This window comes from Struthio camelus, chromosome 6, assembly GCF_040807025.1.
Source record: "Struthio camelus isolate bStrCam1 chromosome 6, bStrCam1.hap1, whole genome shotgun sequence".
NCBI classification, from domain to species: domain Eukaryota; kingdom Metazoa; phylum Chordata; class Aves; order Struthioniformes; family Struthionidae; genus Struthio; species Struthio camelus.
Window position 1 is genome coordinate 10,462,212 of NC_090947.1, and position 23,590 is coordinate 10,485,801.

The 23,590-nt window shown below is 37.8% G+C and overlaps 1 protein-coding gene across 1 annotated transcript in view; it reads left to right on the forward strand.

Moving 5' to 3' along the window:
• ORC2 (origin recognition complex subunit 2) overlaps positions 1-23,590 on the forward strand; it is an 86,973-nt gene that overhangs the window by 44,328 nt on the left and 19,055 nt on the right. Inside the window, exons 10-12 of the mRNA XM_068948184.1 lie at positions 2,743-2,859; positions 3,560-3,647; positions 9,133-9,292. Coding sequence (XP_068804285.1) covers positions 2,743-2,859; positions 3,560-3,647; positions 9,133-9,292 — 365 coding nt within the window. The remainder of the gene's footprint in view (positions 1-2,742; positions 2,860-3,559; positions 3,648-9,132; positions 9,293-23,590) is intronic.

Consider the following 23,590-nt stretch of genomic DNA (forward strand, 5'->3'; position numbering starts at 1 on the left):
TTTTCTAGTTGAAAAAGTGGTAAGTGGGGACGTTCCAGGTCACTTGATTCAGAAGGCTCTGCAGTCCATTCTGAAATTGGAGCTATAATTTTGGATAGCAGCCCACCGTCTGAAATGAAATAGTATTTGGGCAAAACAATCTTATCCAATGAGTTTCATTTTCAACTTTTATTTTTTTTATCATTCAGACTTTATGTACCTTTATGGAGCTCCTGCTCTATAAATTGCTAGTCTTTTATCAGCATCCTAATGCTCCCTAGAAATTACTTCAATATAGAATATGTAACATTGAGCTTGTACTATCTTGTCTAGTATGAATAACAGTGAAGGTTCAAGTCACCATGTTTCATTTCCTATCGTTTTCCTAGCAGACATTGTTTTTTAGTAGCATGTTGAGGTGAGAGCCCCTGCTGTTATATGTCTTAAGCGAAAGAACAAGTTGACTATTAACTAGATTGTGGGATGCTTCTTCCCTGTTGTGCTGGGTACAAACTTCAATAACAAATAAAACAATTTTACTTAATGAAATGTTAAAAAAAAATTCCTCTGAATGCTGGATAAATGCATCTCCTTCTTGTGCAAGTGCACCTGTAAGTGAAAGGCTCAGTGTTCTTTCAATGGAAGATGTTTGACTGACCTTTGTAGATGCCTTAGGTAATCTTTTGTTTCTCAGTTGTTTCATAAATGTATTTGTTTATGTTATCACAAGTACCTGTAATTTGGCTTGAGTTGTTATATAGATATTTTATTAAAAAAAAAAAAAAAAAAGATTGTGGGCAAGAAAATAATATCTTTGTTATCAAATTGAGTCATTAGTATTTCAAACAGAAGCCTAAACTTCTGAAAAGCTTTATAACTCATGGTTCTGGGACTGTATTTAGCAGTCTCTAACTGCAGATTATTTCTGGCCTGACGCAGTGAATTATAGCTGCACTATTTTCTAGTTTCCTGTACTGCACTTCCCCATCTTTCAGATCTTTGGTTTCTGGTTTTCCCTTGTCTCTTGATAGTCATCTGGGCACAAGATCTTGGAAATTTCGTGAACCAGCAGCCTGCTGTGGCACTGTACTGTGCATTTCTTTAAATGTATTTCACTTTTTTTTTTCCCCTTTCATGAAGTGATTATCCTTATAATTAGGACATTTGAGGACATAGAGTATATGGCATGCTGCAGACAAATGTGTAGTTACAGGACTTGCTGCAACAAACAATTCTGAATGAGGAAATCTCATTTATATATGTATTTTCATGTTCCTTTTAGGAAATTTTTTTGGGAATCTCTATTTGTCCTTTTTCTTCCTGAAAAAGGGATGAGATTAATCTTGAAACTGAAATTTTCTGGATCATCCATGGATAGCTGTGTTAAAACTTCACCTTGTGGTTTCTTCTGAAAACTTTTGTGCTCCTGATCTGGAGTGCTGCCCGCAGAATCATTGCGGTACTTTGATCTATGCATCATGCCTTGGTGGAGAGCAGGCTGTGCCTGGCTGGCAGTTAATTCTCACTGTGGCATTGTTGGGTTTTTGTCAAGCCATCTGCTTTTCTTCTACAAAGCAACTTAGGCCACAGTTTTCGTTTCTGAGGGTGCAAAAGGTATTTCAAAGTAATAGACTGCATATGTTTTAGATTAAAACTGATGAGTTGGGAGGCTCTTTATCTAGATAGTAGCTATTATTCTTAGCCAGAGGTATTTGTTCGTCTTCAAAAAGGGAAAACAACAAAAATAGGCACATACTGCTTCTTCTTACAAGTACAAGATGTCATTTGTTGGTAAGAGCATTAATTAAATGTAATGCTGCTTTTTTGTGTGATAGGTTTTTTTGAAGGCTTTCTTTTTTTTTGTGGCTAACTGGCATCTTCATTGCCTTTCCTGTATTTTGATCCATATCAGTATGTGCCCACGAAGCTCATGCAATAACTTTCCTAGTTTTAAATGGAAAAACGAATATAGGTGTTACTAGATCTTTATACTATGTAAAAGCTAAGCATTGAAATGTCTGCTGGGAAATAAATAATTGGACAGTAGTTTTCACTGTTTCCATTGCTTTTAAGATCTACTGCTCATTACTTTCTTTTATGAACAAAATCCCATCTGAGTTAGAAAAAGCATAAAGGTACATTGAATGAATTAGTGGCCATATGTTGCTTCCATGGTGAAGATTCAGCTATTAAAATTCTGAAAAAAATTATTCTGTGCATACTCAGTGCTATGCAGTATATGAGAAGTCAGGCCCCTTTCCAAGGGCCAGAAGTGTTTGTAGAAGGCACCTGAAAGTAGTTTTCAGGAACACAATACCTGTGTTGTTCAACTTCAGGTAAAATGCAACTATATTCTGTCATCATATATTAGATGGGAGATAACTTCTCTGTTTCCTACCACTTAAGTGTTTCCTTTAAAGAAGACTGGCTTAGGTTACTGATTTTCTAGGAAAGAGTCTCATACTTGGCAGGCAGCAGCAGAGCACATCTTGCCACCTTCATTCTTTAGAAGCTGGTTATGTTTCGAAGAAAATAGATGGACTTAATGACTGTATGGATATAGCACACATGGAATTATCAGCCATGTTTCAAGGCACTGTTTTGAAATTACCTTAATGGTTGGAAGAGCAACATAAGAGACGTTCTATATTGAGTAATTACATTTTGATGATTAGTTTTTGAAAAGAGAATAAAATCTCTGTGATGTAAAGACATTATGTTTGTGGGGCTAGCATTTTGTTACAATGGTATGTCTCTTTTCAGGCTCTGTGTGAGTGGCTTTCCCCGGCAGCATGAGAAACACTGGAAAGAACACTGTGGTAGAGTGGTGTTAGACCCTGACTTTATGGTGCAGCTGCTGACCGGTGTCTACTATGCCATGTAAGCAGGTGGTTCTTTTTGGTAGAAAAATAAATGGCTGGTTTTACATAAATTAAAATATCAACGCTTGTTGTTTTACGATTGAAAACACGTAATGAAAGCCATGTGACACAAGGGCCCAACTGAATTAGTATTTTTCCCCTTACCTGCTCACTCAGCCAGCTAATAATCTGGAAATGTCTCTTGTCAGCGTTTAAGTAGGTAATGAACCGCCAACGGTAGGTGCTAAAGAGTGAGGCTACTGGCTTTGTCTTTTCCAAAGTTGCTGCAACCATGAGATACCTCTTCTTTAGAAGCGCAATGAACTTGGATGCCAAGATACATGATGAAATGCTGTCCTCTTGAATGCTTGTAGCTTCTAGGTTAGCTTAAATCCGTTTCTGACAGAAATTCAGTTCTGCTAAGCAATGTTAATCTGTACATATTCATCTATTTTTTTTTATTGGGTAAATTTGTCCCGATCTTGGCATCAACTTTATCGCTCTCAGAGATGAGGGAACAGCTTTTTTTGTTATGCCCACAAGATTAATACAAAGATGATCTGTCTCTACTTTTAGTAGAAATAGAGGGGTTTGGGAGTATATGCTGGTGATGAGCATTCGACATAAACACAAAAGTGAAGGGTTAGATTTGGGCAGAAGAAAAGACAAGCTTGTGTGCATAAAATACTGAAAGATAAGTACCTTTTTTTTCTTTCTAGATATAATGGTCAATGGGATCTTGGCCAGGAGGTATTGGAGGACATAATTTACAGAGCACAGCTTGAACTCTACTCACAGCCTCTGCTGGTAAGAAACAATCCATTGAAATGTATGGACTTGATGAAGAAGAGTACAGATGTGTTTCTGAAACGGACCGGTAATGAAAGCATTTGTGGCCGTTTACTGCATTCCCAATTGCAAGTGGTCATTAGCAGCTGGTGTTTTCAACATAGCTATTTCTATCATGCTTTTTCTTCTTGAGTATTAAGCTAGGGTGCTGGGATCTCCTAGGGCTTGTTGATGCTGACAGCTAGAATTTTCTGATGTGTTGCAGTTAGGTCAAAATGTTTATGCTGTTTTGGCCCCAGCTACCTGTGAGTGATTCAAAGAAGTTTAGCTAAATGATAATATGTCGTAAGGCATTGATTATGGAGAAAAAAGGTGTTTTCCTTGCTTCTAGACCTTCAGCAGGGCTTAGAATATGTTTTATGGTTTAACTGTCAACACACTAGAAAGAACACCAACATGACAGAGCTGAAAGTGAAAAGGAGTTTTACATCCAGAGTCAAAGTCAGATTTTGACTGACTGAAGTCACACAAGTGTTAACCTTCTCCTTTTTTAGAGCAGCAGCAACAGACTGGTATTCTTCTGTGTTTTATTTTGTTTTTTTCCCAGTTTCCACTGTAATTGCTGTAATCATAAAAAGAGAGAAATAAAAATGAAATGGGGAGAGATATGAAATTGAGCTAGATAGAGGTGGATGTGATTGGGGAGGATGAAGAGGCTAACCGATGGAGAGGAGGAATGGAAGGATTTTATTTTTGTTAGATATGGGAATGAGGGATCAAAGTAAAAAAAAAAAAAAAAGAATAAAATAAGTAGAGTAGAATGTTATCTCAATTTCTCTGTCAGAGTTGTGGCTGGAAGGCTTTGATCCTCCTCTGAACTAACAGCAGAAAGTTTTCACTGCTTTTTGCATAACAAAGAAAGGAGTGGATTGGGAAAAATCTTTTTATGTGGCACGCTGGCATCCCTGTCTTCTCCAATAAGGTAAAATTGTTCTCTTGATGAATTAATACTGGCTGGAAATTTATCTGGAGGCTTTCTGTGAGTGCTGCATTTTAAATACATCTTATCCATTGAATTGTTATAATAGCTGCTTCCTTTTGGAAATGACTCATTGCTCTATCAGATTGAAAGTGTTTTAAATTGAATATTGAACCTATGGAATTGAGCCACCCTATCAGAATATACTACATTTAAGAGGTATATGAGAGGATCTGGAATTTAATTCAGTTGATTATAAGATGATTTTCAGTCCTGAGTGTTTTTTTAATCAGTTTGCTTTTTGAGAAGACTTTTAATTGAGAGAATCTTCTAGAATGTCTTTGTTTTTGCAAAGCTGTGTTTGCCACTCAGACCAATTGTTTAATGATGGCAACACTGCCAATCTTCTCCCCCTTCCCTGGTTGTCAGTTTTTTTGCACATCTGTGTGCAGGCACATCCGTACACTCTCTTCTTAACGCTCTGATCATCGCTGTTTCCCACCATGCTTTACTGCCATTGGTAAAAGGCAGCTTTATGAAATTGTCGAATTCCTAAAAAGATGATTTTCATGTCCTTGGCCTCATGCTGTACCTGCAAGTGATTTGACCTTTTCAAAGACTGGACTCCTTTCGCCTAGTTGTTTTCTCCAGGAGATATGTATAATTTAGTGGCATTATAAAATTTTGTATGTAAACTGCTTAAAACTACTGGCAATGAATAAAATACCGTCTGTGCATCCTCCCACATAAGCTCCATCATCAGTCTTTGCCTAGGATTGCCTAACAGCAGCACATTCTTTGAAGTCCGTTTAGGAGTTAGGCAATCCACCACATTAAGATTATATTTAGCTCTCTGTACTTAGGCCATTTGTGTAATTAATGCCATCAGTCATCATCAAAATGAGAAACTTCACAGTCCCTGTATTTGGGTATGTCTCTTGGAGAAATATTTTTCACAATATAGGAATTCAGTGCTCTTATTTAAACAGTTTTATATTGCCTGTACACACTAAAGAAAAGTTGAAATAGCAGCATCAGGAAGCTATGAAATAGCTGAAACGTAGAAGTCTTTTTCCAAGCCACGCTTTTTCACCATTACCCAGAGACACTGCACTGGCGAGGGCAGGAAGTAATGCAAGAAAAAAGCTTTTTCTGGGGGTAGAAAAGTAAACTTTTAAATAAATGCTGGCTACCAGTTTCATTGCCAAGAAAACTGGGGTTTTCAACAGGGGAAAATTAATCAACAGATCGAGTATTTCTACCAAGATAGCCTGGACTCAGGAGGTAGCTCGTTTCCAGTCAGCCAGTCTCTTACTAGGCTGAGCACAAGTGTCCTGCATGAAGTTTCAATATGAAATCCCTGTCTTGAGTGCTGAGGCACCCAGACTTTCCTGGGTTGGTAGTAAAGCAGCATAGGTCAGTTAGTCCCTATGCAAACAAAACAGCATTTTTATCCAATTTTTTAATTGATGTACTTACTTTTATTGGATGTTCTTTTTGTCAGAGCTCATTTCTGGTAAGCAAGAGTGGGTGTGTATGGCCTGAAACCAGTTCTCCTTTGTCTTTGATAGTTGCAGACTTGGCTTGCTAACACTGAATTCTGCTGTACGTTTGGTTTTGTGCCTGTCAATGTGGGGTCGGTGCTTGTTGATCTTGGGGAGCTTGGGACAGAATGAGAGCAAATTGTTGGGATCCTGAAGAATCGCTTTTTTTGGGAGGTGGGGTTTATTTTGTTGGGCTTTTCTTCCTGAATGAGAAGGGCTGTGACTCATGCAAACTGATTGTTTGGATTGTTTCAAAGTGTTACTGCTGCATTCGATTATTTTTTAGATTAATTTTATTGCCATATGGTTCTCCTCTGTCCCCAGAAGTACAGTTTGTGTTGTTAAAAGAGCCAGCTGTTAAAAGGCCCAACCAGTGCTCTGTCACTTTTCTGGTCCTATTGCAGAAGCTTTCTGTTACTAATTTTTAGTTTTTAATTCTGTTTACTGAGAAAGGTCCCTACACAAAAGAGGCTGCAACTCTAGAAGGCAGGGAGACAAACCACTGTATGTATGTTGAACTTGATCTGATTTGGTTCAATACAGCAGAAATGAATTTCTGAGGTCTTAATTATGGTCAAGGAGAAGATGAATGCAGCGAGGCTTGTACCATTTCAGGAGGACAATGTGGAAAAAGGCCTATATGCGAATAGGAGGGCAGTTCACTGGTAGTGACGAGGCTGAGAGAACCGGCTAGCAAAGGGCGAGGCAAAGCTGGATGAGTGGAAGGGAGAACGATAAAGAGCATTTCTGCAGTGGTGCCAAGAATCTTTGTGCTGGTTAGAAGTCAGATCGCAAGTCAGCGGTGAAGACTTTTAATGGAGAGTTGCAGGATCACAACAGCAGCTGGAGAAAATCAGGGTTAGCTATATGGCAGCCATCCCAGCCCCTGGAAAGTTAAGTCTTAGTGATTTAGTTGATATTCTGTGATCTGCGGCATAACTTTTTCAGCTAGTTTTGTTTCTTTCCATGATTGTTTGATTTTTTTTTTTTTTTTTGCCTGTTACAGCATGCAAAAAATTGCTTTTACTTTATTATAATACCAGTAAACACCTTTAATGCATGTAGCTCTTGGGAGATACAGTATGCATTGAATTTTTTTATCAAACGTTACCTGAGATTTTCACAAGACAAATGGTACACAGAAAGTTAGGCCAATGGGATCCATTCCAGTGGTGTAGTAGATCTCCCCTACTTTGTGTTTTGCAGATGCTAAACAAAGATTTATTCGTTAGCTAAGCAAATTTAGCGTATGTGGGCTTTGGGAGCTTAAGGGGCTTGTTGGATGTCCCTTACGTTTCCAAGGCCTCTGGTAACCTTATAGTATTGAGGCAATATTGATGAAATTAAAAAGTGTCTTAATTTTGCCACTAGGTTGGGGAGAGCAAGTGAAAATGTTGCTTATAGCACAAAACTAGGAAGTGCTTGATTTTTTTAACAGTGCTTTAAACAGTCGATACTATTGTATCAGCTAAGACACAAGACCTCATACAATAAACAAAGTGCCACTTTTTTTTGTCTCTGTTACAGAGCAGAAAAAGAACATGGTCTAAAATGAAGAAAAACATTACATATTGTCAGAAAAGTGGAGTATCTTGCAAAATGTGTGTTCTAAAGCAGATCTGTATTTCATTTGAGTAGGCAGAGCCGCCAACCTTATTTTATCTGAATCTTAACGTAAAATTTACCTGTTTTGCCTTGAGCTAACAAGCAGACTACATGGATTTAAGAGATTTATTTCTATTGTCATACAGCATACAGTGAATTTTGATCTCTGAAGTTCATCCAGTGATCAATTCTTTTTTTTTTTTAATTACTGGTATAAGAAAATCTATTGGGAGGCAACATACTATTGCTTTTCATAATGCCTGTTGTAGCATGCCCAAATAACGGTGGAAACTATTGCTAGGTAGGATTTTACCAAGATTAGCTAGATATGTTTTCCACAGTCTTATTTAAAATCTAGATGTCTCTAACCCTTCTTTTTTTTTTTTTTTTTTAAACCTACTGTCCTTATTGAAGGGGGAGTAAAGAGTATGCAGGAAGTCAGATGTATAGGAAACACGTCAGATCTGTGAAAGAAATTGTGATGTTAAGTTTAAAATGTGTCTAATTTTTTTTAGACACATTTTTAAAAATCAATAGCTTTTGGAAAATCAAGGTGAGTTCACTTCTTTTAATCACGTTTTGTGTGCAGCGGCTTTATGTTGCTGAATGCTGCACAAACCATAGAGACCCAGGTGCTTTTCATGAACTAGTACATGCGTTTGCTTTTAGAGCAATTTATTTGTAAACTAGGAAACATTAATTGAAAGTTTCTTTACAAAAAAGGAAAGTAAATCTCTAATCCTCCAAAGCCATTTTACAGTAACTTTAACAGGAGCAACTAAAACAGCAAAGCCAAAAGAGGTCGTTTGTTCCCTCAAAGTTGCAAAACAAGACTTCTGGCTTTATAATAGGTTATTACAATAAAAGATGAGGTCTAATAAAGGTCAGTGTATTCTAATGATTTGACGCTTGTTGCACAAGTTTGCAGTTCTTTTAAAATCTTGCAAGAAGCTGCAGCCCAAACACCTTGTTTTTGGGGAAAGCTGGCACCGTGTCTCCCATGTACATATGGTGTTTGCATCTGCTTGGCTTGTGACCTAGTTCTGTGACTGGAATGGTATTGGGGTTATTTTCCTACTTATTTGGCCGTCTCACTTGGTTTGAGAACTTCCTGTCCTCTTGTCAGTATAGGTGGCAGATCTGGAACAAAATGGATTCCCTCAGAAAGGAAAAACATGTGGAAAATCCAGCTGTATGTAGGTTTGTGATGAGCTTTTCAATGTGGATATCAACTGTGAATCTTTGAGATGGTGCCACGTCTGGCCTAATTAACAATTCTTAGTTTCCTCCTCTTTCTGATGCAGCAAAGAGGTCTAATAGCGCCGTTTAGTGCCATCAAGGATGGTGGTATTACAGTATTTTACTGTTATCTTAGGTTGCAAATGCCATGAAGAACTCGCTGCCCTTTGATGCTCCTGATGCATCACAAGAAGGCCAGAAGGTACTGAAAGTTGAAGTTACTCCCACAGTGCCGAGGATTTCTCGGACTGCCATTACAACAGCTTCTATTCGTCGTCATCGCTGGAGGAGAGAAGGTGAGCGTTCTCTGCCAACAGCAAATACTGTAGCGTACTGTATTCATCTCCATCAGTGTAACCTGGCTTCCAAGTTTGAATGTTTGCGGAATAATATTTACTTTTTTGAAAGGCTATGCTCCGTAACAATGTATAGTATTCTACATCTTCAGAGCACTGTGTGAACATGAACATTTAGCGTTTGTTTTGTTCTTTACTTGATGATAGCCCATGAGGTAGGTAAGTAAACAGAGACATTGGAAAATGTTAAGTAAGACTTTTTTCTTTCTCCATGTTACACAGCATAAAATTGTAGAGTTGGCACAGCATAAATTGGCAGAGTTCAGCTTAGAATTTGAGTTCTTTCCTTAATCCACACTAAAACTCAACTGCCTCCCATCATAAATAGCTCAAGCAATGTTATTATCCAGACCTTGGTAGGTTTCTAGCTAACTAGAGCCCACTGAAGGCAGTGGGAGATGGAAGAGCTGAACGTCATTTCTACCATCATATGGTCCAGTTTACAGAAGGAATATGTCATGAACTAGCATTGGATAGCTAAGGAATATTCTGTTTTTCCTTAGTGAACACTTATGACAAATGGAAGTGTGCTTGACTCTACGAAAAAGGAAAAATGTGTAGTAATATTTACCTTGATATGATATCTTCAGTGTAGGTAGCAAAGAGCTTACTTTGAAATCACTTTGCCATACTTAAAAAAGCTTTGATGCTGCATGTATAAAACATCCATTAAAAAAAAAACTGCCTGAGTGACTGAAGGTAAAAAGTAGAATAACCTAAAAATAAACTGAGGGTAGAGGAGTCTGAAAACAAAGATTGCATTTTCTGTTTATACTTTTTTTTTTTTTCTTCCCCTTTCTGTATCATGTGCCAAGGCATTTAATGACCTCTGGTCCTCAGCTGAATCGGGATGCCCAGGACAAGAAGCAAGTGTCTTCTATTTTGAGGATTCTGGTTGTGTTTGTCTTTACTGTAGTTGCCATTATATTCATTTGCTAGTCTCTCTCTGGTCTGCAGTATAGCCCACCTGTCCCTTTATGTGGATGTTCTCACAATTTTCAACTAAGCATGGGTAGTGTTTTGTGTTTGTTCCATGTCCACTTAAATCTTCTATTTTCCCTGCCTGGGCTGGAATACCAAGAAAGGAACAGAAAAGCACTAAAATGTTATATGTTGAATCCCAGATGGCTTTGACTTCTCAAACGAGGCTGACTCAAGCATACCTGGCTCACCGATCCAACACGGCTCCACAGACCTAGGGATCAAACGTGAGCAAGAGGGGGAGGTGCTGATGCGCAGGACCCCTGAGCATGGCTTCCCGGAGCCCACCTTGACAGCAGCCACAACAGAGGGTAGGACAGAGATGAGGAGGCAGAAGTCAGTGAGGCAGTTGCTGGAGGAGGATCCTGGCTCCCTATCCCCAACCAGAACTTCTTTCCATTCTAGTGTGTGTTTCCGCTATCCCAGGGTGTATTAGCTTCTCTTTGCAATACACGCATCCCCTATATACCTAACATCAGGTCAGGTACTACCTTTTGTTATCACATGGGCTGGCCTGGGGCTTGCATCTGTGTGGTGAAAGACTGCTTGGCATGGCTTGAAAAAAGAGACAAGGAAATTAGCCAAGAGCTTTGGGATTGCTTGGAAACTTTGTATTACTGAGCATGTTTAATCTAATGTTCAGAAGGAAAAAAAAATGCACCAGGTGAACATAAATATAGTCCTGAACAGTAGTGAGTATAGTGTGTAAATGGATAAGCCTACAACTTAATTCCACTTGTGTCTTGTTAGTGTGTGGTTTTGAAATTTCCAAGAACAAAATTTCTTGTTTCCATTAAAAGTCAAGCCTGTCTAATGCTTTTATATGTTCTTCCTTTAACTGAAGATTCAGGCGCTTACAACTAGTTCACATGAATGAACTGGCTGCTTTAAAAACAAGAAGTTAAAAAAAAAAAAAAAAAAACCAAAACTTCAATCTTAAAGATGAAATCAGGTTGTCATGTTTCTAAAAATTTTAAACACAATTGTTTTTTTTCTCAGTCATGCTGTCCACAAATGCTGTAGGACTTCAATATGTCTGCTCCTGCAGCCAGACATAGCAGATGGAGTAGCTGGTAGAGATTCATTTTACTTAAGCTCATCTATTAATTTTCTTTACTCTATAAGAGGCATGCTTTTGAGCACTGAATTTGACTCATGATTCAGCTTCAGAAATGATGAACGTTCTCATTAATTTCTTGTGAATTTAGATAAATATATTTTCAAGAGTCCTCCTATCTTAAGTCTCCTTTTCTATCTGAACATTCCTTTGCTATTTCTAACATCTATAAGCATATCAGCTGATCAAAACTGAGATTTATTTGCAGATTTGGGTATGAGCTACATAGGTTTCAAATTTGTTCTTCTAGAAACAATAATGTGGAGAATTTAAAGATTTAATACACTGTTATCACAGAATCCTTACCATTAATTGGAGTTGCTATCAAATGGTAATTAAGATACCCTGCTTCTGTAGAGGACAGTTACATAAAAATGTTTAGTGTGGGTTTATAGTGTACTCCTTGGTGCATAGTGAGTTTGAGCATGCTCAGTAAATGAGTCCTGTCCTCTCCTAAATTCGTTTATTCTATTGGTCTTACTCTATTTTACTAACCTTTGCATGTGCATGACCTGAAGAATATGGAGAAGTCTTCAGTTTTGCTTCTGGGAAAGAAGGGAAGTGGGAAAGAGGATGCTAAAGATACGGCCTTCTAGTCCTAATTTATTTTAAGATATATTTATCGTTTACATGTTCTCAGAGAATGGATTGTTGCTTTACCTGAATAGAAGTGGGTTGAATATCCTTTAATTTTTTAAACATTAATAATATATAATTACATGCTTGGGCAAACTGAATTCTGCCAGTTGATAGCATCTGGGAAGAGGCCAAGGAATGGAGTTTGGTTTACAGTATGGTTGTGTGTATGTATATATAGTGCTCTGTTTTATTGATGCTGATCTTACAGCATCAAAGGTTAGCCTTTGATAAAAATCATTATCATACCAAACAATACCATAAGAGACTGATCATTTTTAGTGACTTTTCAACCTTCAGACATGGGAAAGATAAACAGAATAAATGTCACTTGAATTATATAAAACCCCTTTTCAGATCAGTGTTTTGATCTAATGAAAGCAAAATGGCAGAAGATTTCAAGAATGGCTTGGTAATGCTTTAAAAGGTATTCTCCTGCAGTAGTAGTAGTAGGTATGTGCATTATTTTGGGTCGGTGGAGAATGCTGCATCTACGTCTGCAAGATTAATTATGTACTGGCATCGATAAGGTATTATTTGGAGAGGTACTGATCCTAATAGGGAACAATGGGAACCCTGAAGAGACGCTGTAGTGCAGTTGACCTGCTTTCTGTCATATTGCACTGGCTCTTTCTATTCTGGCATTATAATATTAGAGGGCTTGGGAGGGAGGAGTGTTTTAGCTTTCTTTTTTTTCAAATGTCCTATTGGTCTATTGGATGGATCAAAACTTCCTAAAAAGCAGGATGCAGTTGTATTTTTTTTTTTTTTTTCCCAAAACAGAATGTAGAGAATCAAACTTTTTTGTTACTTCTGAGAGCAGCTTTTAGAGGAAAAATAACATGCATTGGGAAAAGATATGTTTACTGAATTACTTCAGTCCCTGAATTAATTTCAGTCCCACTGAGAATATTCCTAGATACGTGGCTCTAACTAAACAAATTCTCGTGCATGTTGTCTTCTCTATTTTCTTCATTTTTAACTACTGCTGAGCTGCTTGGGCCTCTATGTAGTTGCAGTATCCAAAGCTTGCAACAACCCTCTCAGTCTTCCCTCTAAATTCTGTGGATGAAATGCCACTTTTGCTGTGTGACTTTGCTTCACTGACTCTGAATAGGAGTGTCTACTTTAGTACATCTTGTTACTCAGAAATGCTTTGACATAAACTGTGAAGAAGTGCTCATGTTCTTGTAAAAATAGAAAGCTTACTAGTATTATTTGGAGATACCTTCTTTCAAGTTGCCTGTCTTGTGCTTGAATGAGAAAGGATTGAGAGGGGAGTTTAGCTGCTGCTATTGCTGCTTGTAACCAAACACACTTTCATCCAGCTTTGCATGGTGATATAAAGGAATATAAAATGCTGGTTTATTGAAAAAGTGCTTTCACTATGTTCCAGTTACATCATCCTTTTATTAGTACCTTTGATGATTATGTGTGGGAAGGTTTGGGGGGGAATGAAGATGTGGATTTTGAGTGAAATATCTCATTGTCTAATATAAGAAAATACATGCATGTCTTAATAAGAAGATGAAGGCCTAGTTTGATCCAACGGGGAAAAGTGATATGTGTTTTAAATATGGATGCCGGAAGTTAAAGCAAGTGCAACACACTTCATTTTAATGATATCATTTGAAAATTAAAAAACCTTTTTTTTTCTAAGATTAAAGGCTTTACCCAGGGAGGAAGACTGCAGTAACATAAGCTATCTTGCTGCTTTTGGGAGGCTAATGAGTCAGAGAACTGTACGAAATGACAGAATAACCTCTCATTGCGTTATTCTGAGAGAGGCCTGAGAATAGTCTGACTTGGCGAAGGCTGGACATCTTTTGTAGGCTGATGCACAATAATAGTAATTCTAAGGCAAAGTTTCCTAAAAAGAGAAGTGAGTTTAAAACAAACGGAATAACGGAACTATAATGTTTTATTTTCACTCTGTGCTTCAGAAACGTGACATTGGATCAGGTTATATGCTTTTTATACAGAAGCAGCAGCAACAGTGAAGGCTTTGTGCCTGTTCTGCTTGCCGTAACTTAATGCTCTTTAGTGCATTGCTAACAATCAGTATGAAAGAATGAGGTTCTACTCAAATGGTAGACACTGTTAGATGCTTGCCACTGCTTCTTCCCCGTTCCACAACAGAGAGAGAAATGTGTGTTTGCTTAGTGGCACGCTGGGCTGAACAAACTGCCAGTAAAGTCATACAGCAGTTGCGTCTGTGACGGATGCATTAGGCTTTGTGGATTTCTCACAAATAGTCAAGCTCCACAGGTTTTATAAAGAAAAGCCAAATTCGTGTAGCCTGAATGTTTCCTTTTTTTGCAAACATAGTTAAACTTCATGGGTTTTACCTATTGGAGCAAGATACCTGGAGCAAAGACCTCAAGCTCCATTTTCAGTTTTGAACTTCAAATGCTATTCAGCTTTCCAGTGAAACAATAAAGTACTTGGAGCTTAAAACAAGAACTGGAATAAGATTGCAAAAAAGTCTGTTTATTTGTGTACAGCCACGATCATATTATAGGACTGAAACCAAGGATTTAATAAGGAAATTTTTCTGGACCTCCCCTCCTCCCCCCTTTTCCTTAACAGCCCCTATTCAGAAGCAGAAAAGGCCTCTTCTGCAACATGAAGTATTTCACAGGTTAAACTTGTATTCATACAAGGAAATTTCTCTGAAAAATCTAGATGCCCGGATTAAAGCAAATATGGTGGAAGCATCTAGATAGGACTGCTGGAAATGCAGGGAGGAGTGAGCTCTGGGGGAGAGAGAACAAGGAATTAGGTTGCTCTCCAACAGCAAGCTTAGTCGCATTGTTTGAAACACCAGCCTATACACAGCAGAAGCCTTCTACTTCTGTTGGAGCATTGTGATTGCTGGCCTAGGAAGTGACCTAATTCTGAATCTTACCAAGTACTCACTGTAACTTACTCTGACTGTGAGCCTAAACGTGCTCACATCTTGTCCCTAACCAGGATGAAAATAGTCTGAAAAGATTTTTCCCTTTTTTTTTTTTTTTTTTTTGGTTGTATGGGAGAACTGGGACCAGTACATGCAGGCAGAACTAAAACAAATTAACCAAATGAGGCCTAATTCTTCTTGTTTACAGGAATAGTTTGGGTGATATTCCTGACTTACGAAGTAAGATAGAGGAAAGGCAAATCAAGCTGAGAGAATACTTATTGTCAAACTCCTTTATTACATTGTGAATAACAGGAAAATTATTGTCCACGAATTAGCAATTTTTAAGCAAGTGGAAATCATCTGAATCAGCAAACAAAGTTTGTTTTGACATTCTGTGTACATTTTTATCTTTATGTAACTTCAATGCTTACTCTATGTTCTGATTGGTTTGGGGTTTTTGTTTTTTGTTTTTCTTTTTCCTCAATAGATGCTGAGGGTGTAAATGGAAGAGAGGAATCTGTGAACCTTAATGATGCTGACGAAGGATTTTCATCAGGAGCTTCCCTCAGCAGCCAGCCAGTTGGGACCAAACTTCTCTCATCCGTATCCCAGAAGAGTAGTTTAAGGAAAGCAGCGAGTGGGCGTTCTGCTAAGGATAAAGAAACCTCTTCTGCAGCAAAATCCAACGAGAGCCCTAGAGATTCAGTAGCTTGGAAGCAGTACATGCACCAATCCACTGACCTTGGTGCAGATATAATTGAGATGACACCTACTAAGAAACACCTCAGCCTGCCTGCTGGGCAGGTGGTGCCAAAAGCTAACAGTTTGAGCCTGATTAGGACCGCCAGTGCTTCCTCCAGTAAATCATTTGACTATGTGAATGGCAGTCAAGCAGGCTCCAGTGTCGGAGTTGGCACAGAGGGTGTCACCAATCTAGCAGCTGGCAACACCAATCGGTTTTCAACTATCAGCCTACAGGAGGATCGACTAGGCCAAGCTGGGGAAGGTAAAGATCTCCTTCCCCCAGGAGCTCCCCTAACCAAGCAGTCTCGATCTCCAAGTTTCAATATGCAGCTGATATCCCAGGTGTAGCTGACTCCCTTCTTAGGACTCCCTCTTCCCCCTTAATTCCTAAGCAAGTTCATCCTTGGGCGAAACAAGAACCATCATCCCACAGTGTGAAAATACTGTTGTGATCTTGTTTGATTTGGTTTAGATATCATCCTGTATCTTGTTCTGAAACAGCAATAATTCTTCCCTCACCTTCCTCCTCACCCCTTGTAAACATGGTTGTGAAGCAGTATATAACGTACTGTATGCCTTTTTCCATGCCTTCCTTTCTCCTTGGGTGATGTGCAATCCATCGTAGGCTGATCAGTCCCATTTCAACACTGTGAGACTGGAGACACCGGCGGAAATGGTGAATGTGATCCCTATGAGATGATGCTTTGGCTTTGTTAAGAAATAGAAACGGGTTTGTTTTCTCGGTCTACAGTACTGCAAAGACTACTGGATCATGACTTTTCTTTCTCAGAACCAGGAGTGCCTCAGAGATTCTAGTGTGACTTTGGACCTCTCTGAGTCTGTGCAATCAATTCTGGGGAGGGGATTGTCATTGCTGCTCCTGGCTGCCTACAGCACTTTTTCATTAAAATGAGGGTAGTTTTTTCTTGCCTGCCCCCAGTCTCTCATCCCAGAAGCTTTTGATGTTCAGCAACTGCAACATGCATATTACCAAGTTGTTGTCCCTCAGAGAGAGGGTTGTAAGTAGATAACGTAGGTTGCAATGCACTTCTTATGGCGTTGTAGCCATGTTATGTTGTATGTCTTCCCCTCCAGGACACAGGGTCATTCTGCATATAGATTAAAATTTAGAGAAGACGATGCTGGTAAAGCAGTTTAGTTCATAAGTGGGAGGGAAACGCTGCTTTCCCAGGAACTAATGGCTAGCTCTCCTCCAATTGTTGTTGTTGTTCTTGTTGTTGCTGCTCTTGTGAGGTGATGATCACTGAACTGAAAGGTGTATTCGGGTAAAGAGTATTTCTCAGGCTGCTTTCTATGGTATCATGGCTGTTGGACACTCCCACCCCTCAGCGGCTTTCTCAGTGTCCCTAAATTCAATCACGGAGTCATTTTAAGAATCCTGCAGTCCAGACAGACCATCCTCTAAGGGGCTGTCTCAGGGATAGAGACAATGATTTGCTAGAAACACTGAAGCTTCAATGTGAAACACTTTTCTAGAAACGTCATTTGTACCAAGTAGTACTGACAGTGTATTTTTCCCAGAAGGACCACACTTCACTGCCTTTGTATTCATAATCCATGAAGGTGTTGCGGGTTTTTTTGTTTTGTTTTATTTTTTAACTGTCCTATGATTTTAGTTGATTGGCTCCTACTCTAGGAAATTCAAAACTCATGCCATTGAGCCAGACTTTGAATGTATATGACTGGGATATGGGCACGGGCTCGTACTTGTGATAGAGAACACTGCTTAGAAGTGTGTATTCCTGGTTACACAGGAAAATGCTGTCATTCTTTCTCTCTCTCTCTCTCTCTCTCTCTCTCTCTCTCTCTTTATCTCTTTTTGGATTGCTGGAGAGAAAAGAGGAAGGCACATCCTGTTTTCTTAGGTAATGTATACTATCCTGGAAGTTTACAAATTGTAAAGCCACAGGAGAGAGTTACAGTCTTTATGTGGGCACTTTGGTTTCACTGTCACTGTGAAGAAAAAACATGAGCAGTTAGAAATAGCAGGTTATCTTTGGATGATAGATTGTCTTTAAGAAATTCAGGACAATAACATGGGGTTTTTTGTGTAGCTTCTGGTATTTAACTTTTGAACTTCTTCATTTGAAATAGAACTTTATTTCCAATTTATGTTAAAACTCTTTTAAACATTCAAAGGAGTTTTTGTGGTTTGACGAGTCACTTTGGCAGTCTAGTCTTCATATCTTTAATTCACAGAGAAGTGATAGAATTAAGCGGCATCCAGATTGATGCCAAAATTCAGTTAAAGAGTAAATTGAATTATTAAAAAGAAAGAAAACCTTAACTGTTTTCTCAATTGAACTTAATCTTTAAGAACCACTAGTGACACACAGCTAGAACTCTAAGGCAAACTCGAGATTAAGGTGTAAGGTAGAACCCTCTGTGAAAATCAAACACTGAGGTATTTTCTATAAAAATGTCAAAAGCTGTGTATGATTAGAGGGACTACTCTGATTTTGTAAAGTTTTAGCAGCAGAAACGCTTGGTAACAGTCATGGTTGTGCAGAAGCTTGCTTGCTAGTTTGTCTTCTGAAAGTTTACAACATTTGTATTTTGTAGAGACCATCCAAAGGGAATTATGAAAAAGAGCCATCACTGTAGATTGCAAAGGACCAAATTATTTGTTTAAATCTTCGGGAAAGGAAAGGTCAGAAGTATCAGCTAGTTTTTGAAGAATTATTTTGTAAGTATTTTTAAAAATTGAGTTGTTTGTTAGCAAGGTTCTCGAGTTTCTGTGTTTAACATTGTAAGCGTTCATCCAGAAGTTTTAGGATGCTTAAATTGACATCAGGCCAAATTTGACAAACTTATATATATATCTCCTTATGTGTGGGTTTTCTTTTCCCTTTACATTATGCTACTACCCTCTTTCAGGAAAGTGGGACGGCAAATGTGCATGCATAAATTTGAATTGGTTAAAACTTTAGTCAAACCACATTTTAAGATATTTTTGCAGTTCTCATTTTGATGGTGTGCCTTTTTGTTATGGTTTAATAATCCATTGTATTTTGTTTTGTTCTTGTGTATATATAACTCCCCTATAAAGCTTTTTGAATGAGTTCAAATTTATCCATATAATTTTTTTTCCTATGTGCTGATGTGGTACATGTATAACTTATCAAATTTACCCTTTGAGGGCAACGTTTTGTTTGCGGCAGTTTGTTTTGTCGTTTTTCAGACAGGCACTGATCAGCGCCTGTCTTAGAAATGAGTCATCACTAGTATCTACAAACCAGCTGTAATAACAAGCCTTGGCAGTGCTGTATATCACATGTATTGTTAATGCTTTTAGATGCGTCTCAAAACTGTGCCAAGGTGTGTTAAGACTGTAGCGACACTCTGTGTGCTGTAGTTCAGCACACTTCAAAGTAGCGTGGCAGTAATAAAATTAGAAATGTCTAGAATATGGGTTGAGAGAATAATCTGCTGGCTTTCTGATTATGTATGTTAAGTACTAAATGAAGAACAAAACATACTTAAATTTTCTGACACCTGTGACAAATATTTAGATTTAAATCTCTTTATCCTGAATTAATTCTGCTGTGACTGTTTTTGGAACGTTTGGTACTTGACACGAGGCGCTAGTTTTAGATATCTGCGGTATCTCAATGCAGCTGCAGCATAGCAAGAGAAGGTCAAAAAGCAGAACACTACATTTTTTTCTGTGTGTATGCGTGTCTGCATGCACATATATATAATTCTTAGGAGAGAAAGTGTGGGTACTATATGTAGGTGTATATACACGTGTAAGTAAGGATAAATGAGTTATCCCTTGATAAAATTTTTACCACATGATGATATGCTGCCATTTTGTTACTCATTTTTTCTTGGGCGTTACGATTTTAGGAAAATAGAAAAAATGTTGGGTTTGCTAATTCAAGCTTTGATTAGCTTTTTCAGGTGTTTATTAACAACAGCTTTTTGGTTGAACAAGGAGCCATTTTTTCATCCTGCAGGCAGCAAAATGATTAAGTAAAAATACCTATTAAAATGAATGTTACAAGGTGAAGATTTGAACTGCGGTATTATCCTTTCAGTTTAGATTTTGGTATATGGAGACTTTGTACTTCACTGTACATCTTAAATACCAATTGCTTTGAACACTCTTTCTGATGTGAATTTGAAAACGCTTTTTAACAGCGTACTTCGTTCTGTAATGCTGAACATCATGTTGCAGCCAGAAAGCATCAGATCTAGTATTTGTAGTTTGCAAGTGTGTTGGTCTTAAGTAGTTAAATCCAACATTTCCAACGTACTCTTGCTGGCTTTAACGTAATTAAATTCACCTGTTTTGGCAACAAAATAGTGAGAAATATTTTGTTCTCTGGCAAAGTATTTATTTGCACTACTTTGTGAATAGTGGAGTTTACTGGGACAGGGTTTTTTCTCACCATGTGAGGTTTACTTGTGTGTGGATAGGTACATACATTTGTCACGTGTTGACAATCAATTGCCTCAACTGTGTGTATACTGTATGTAAATATAGACATATTTTTCCAGATTAAGGGGAGAAACCTACACCTTAATAATGGTAGGAAAGCTACTCCGTAGTAAGGGTGACCCCATCTCTAATCCCTTTTTGTCCCCAGATACTATGTAGTTTGTTTCCACTTCTTTCACAAAGATTATTACTGTTCACGGAAAAAAATTAGCTTCCGGGGAAAGTGTCCTCAATGTTTAATCTATAACACTTTCAAAATGCAATTTTCTGAACAATTTAATTTTGGAGTAGACTGATCTATGCTAAAGCTGTATTTTAACATAAGAATTTAAACTTACCTTATTTTTTTTCATGAACTGATGGCTACCTGTTTTAAGTGTTCAGGTACTTTAATTTTGTCACAAACTGGAAATTTTTGTTTGTCTTGGCTTGCAAATTTAAATTACTTTGAAGACCAAGTGGAAACCAAGAGTAATTTTTCAAGAAAGATCTTAAAACTAGGTACTGTAGTCATAATCCTGGAGGAGGTGTGGAAAACTGTAATGAAACATGTTTGAATGAAATGCATGTGTTGCACACAGAACAAAAAGATGTTTCTGATGTTCTTAAATCTAATTCTCTTATCCTTACGTTCTGCGAGTCTCTCATTGCCAAAGATTTTGCTACCTTGGCATGGTTAATATAGTATTAAATCCATTAGCTAGGGCTTATTTGTAACATCCATTACAATTTAGGAACAGTTTGTGCGAGAACAGTAAACATGCTTTTTGTGTGGCTTGTCTAGGATGACCACAGAACTAAAGCTGCGGAACAGGAGTCTTTTCCAAGCGTGGTAAAAAGAAAGGGCATTTTCTCTGTACATATATTGCATTTTTGGTTGTTTTCAATTTTTTTTCAGTGGTTAAAACGCTGTTTATTTCTAGCACATGGGCCTTAATCTCCCTCGATTATTATTTAGTTTGTTTTATCATTGGCAGTTGGATAAACTTGGCTGTAGAAAGCTTTTCTAGAGGTGGTTGGAAGCGGGGTGGGAAGAGATCATGTATGGGTGTTGTGTTAGTGAAGATGTACATCAGTCCGTCAAAATTTTCATGGCATGACCAGCTGAAGAGCCAAAGTACTCACCTGCCTCTTACACGATGACGGAGGACGACGGAGAGCTGTGTGCAGCTTGGTGCATTGCTAGTTTATGAAACCAAGCAGTGAATAGATTTTGAAAGGTTGATATGTCTGATGATTTCCACAAAGTCTTTATTTAAAGTTTTTATTTAAAATAAAATAAATCTTTGAACATGCTTGCAAAACATAAAAGCTAACCATTTGGGGTAAACTTGCCTGGTAAGTTTGGCAAGTGTTAAGGCCTGCTATCATAAGTAAATTAAAAGTTCAGAAGCAAGCTGTAGAAGTCTAAAAGCACCTTGCAGCTTCCAGAAATAGATTTAATGAAAATCTCTCCCAGGCTAGGTGGCTGTATTCTAAATTTGATGAAAGAAAATGACAAACAGTTTCTGTTTTCATTATTTGATTGATTTTTCTTTTGGATTTAAAAAAAAAAAAAAAAGGCAAAGTCCTCTGAGTTTTTTACTATGAACATCAGATTTTACCGAAGATTGGATTTGGAGGACTAAATTAATTAAAAATGGGTCCATAATTGTCCCTTCTATCATAATTGATTACTAGAATATTCTTGACAGGAAGAGGTACACTATAAAACTTCGTGTCCGTAGAGTAAAACCTTGGCTTGCATTTTAACTTGTGCATGATGGGCAAAGTGATTAGGCCAAGTTCTATTAACTAACTACTTTGTTGTGAGCTCCTGCTTAATGCCTTACAGTCAGTAAGAGGTAATTCAGAGCAGAATAACTTTGAATACTGGTGGAACTTCAAAGTAACTTAAATTTTGACTCTTGAAAAGATGATTAATCACCCATTAAAATGTAGTACAGAATTTAACTTTTTTCTTTAGAGGGGAAAAATGGGGATTGGTGGGGGGGAGGGGAAGACTTCTGATGATTTAGGAATATCTTCTGGAAAAGTGACGTGGTGCTTTGTCATGGAATGTTTCTTACAAGTAGGATGGTGGATCCTGTGTGTTTGGGTCCTCATCCTCCCCAGAACTGACCACAAAACAGAAAAGTTAGTAGGAATAAAGCAACCTGTTCAAAGAGAAATTTCCTTTCCTCTAAAATTAGTAGAACTTGGGAGTGATACTAATTAATACTAGCTATTGACACTGTTCCTTTTGTTCAGGCAGTTTCTATAGCAGTGCTAGATTTTCATGTTATTCGTTTATGAAAAATGCAAGTGTTAGAAACTTTGTGGCTTCAAATATATCGTAGATGTGAGTTAGCAATCACTCAGGATAAATCACTTTTCAAAGTATTAATAGTTTGTTAGTACTGGGGTGTGTATGTGTGTTTTTGTGTGTCAGTGTTCAATGATTACTTTGAAACAAGACTTCTTACTGTTTTCTTGCAGAAAGTGCATACTTTTGGGAAGGATGTTGCTAGCTGGTTATTTATGGAAAGATACCATATGATTAAATAAAATTGAGTCATTTAACTTTTTTCCATATCAAGGATTCCAGGAAAAAGCTAATAAAGATTTTGAATAGTTAAATCAGATACTCTTAATACATTTTAGATTTCCTATGGTAGCTTTTATCTGTTATAAAAAAGCTAAACCGAGGTATACCCCATGCTGCGTTTTTTAAATTTATATTTCCTCTACTTGACAGTGAATCTTTTGATTTGTATTGTCCTTGTGACAATACAGGATATGCAGTCAGTTTTACTGGCCAAAAAAAAAAAAAAAAAAAACCACACATTCTGCAAGGGTTAAAAGATTATTTTCTTACTTTTTCTGTCATACAAGGTTTGTTTCTCTGAACTAAGGTTTCTGAGGATTTTTACTACTTTAGCATTATGTAATCTTATCTCTGTCATAGGAGGAGCATAAGCAGCACGTAGCCCACTTCTTGTGGACAAATAGGCTAGGCGAAAGAATGTGGATTAGTGGTGTTGAATCCCTTTTCACCAGGATAACCCTGTGTGTTGGTATGAACCCCACACATTCAGGATTCAGTACTGGTGCCGGACTAAAACAAATGGGTTTTTAATAACCACAACCTCTGCTGTATGATGTCCTTTAACCTGGGACCAGGGAAAATCTTCATTCTTAGACCTGAAGATGGCACGTATTGAAGATCATGTTAGTGGTGCATGTAAGCCATTATCTTAACTGTCTTACTGAACTGGTTAATGCTGTTGACTGTTGTTGAAATGTGAAATGTAGTTACTATTGACTTTGTAAATACCTTCCAGAGATGAAATATAATTATTTTAAATCATTGTAAATAGAGATGTATAAAACTAAACAATCTGCAATGCAGAA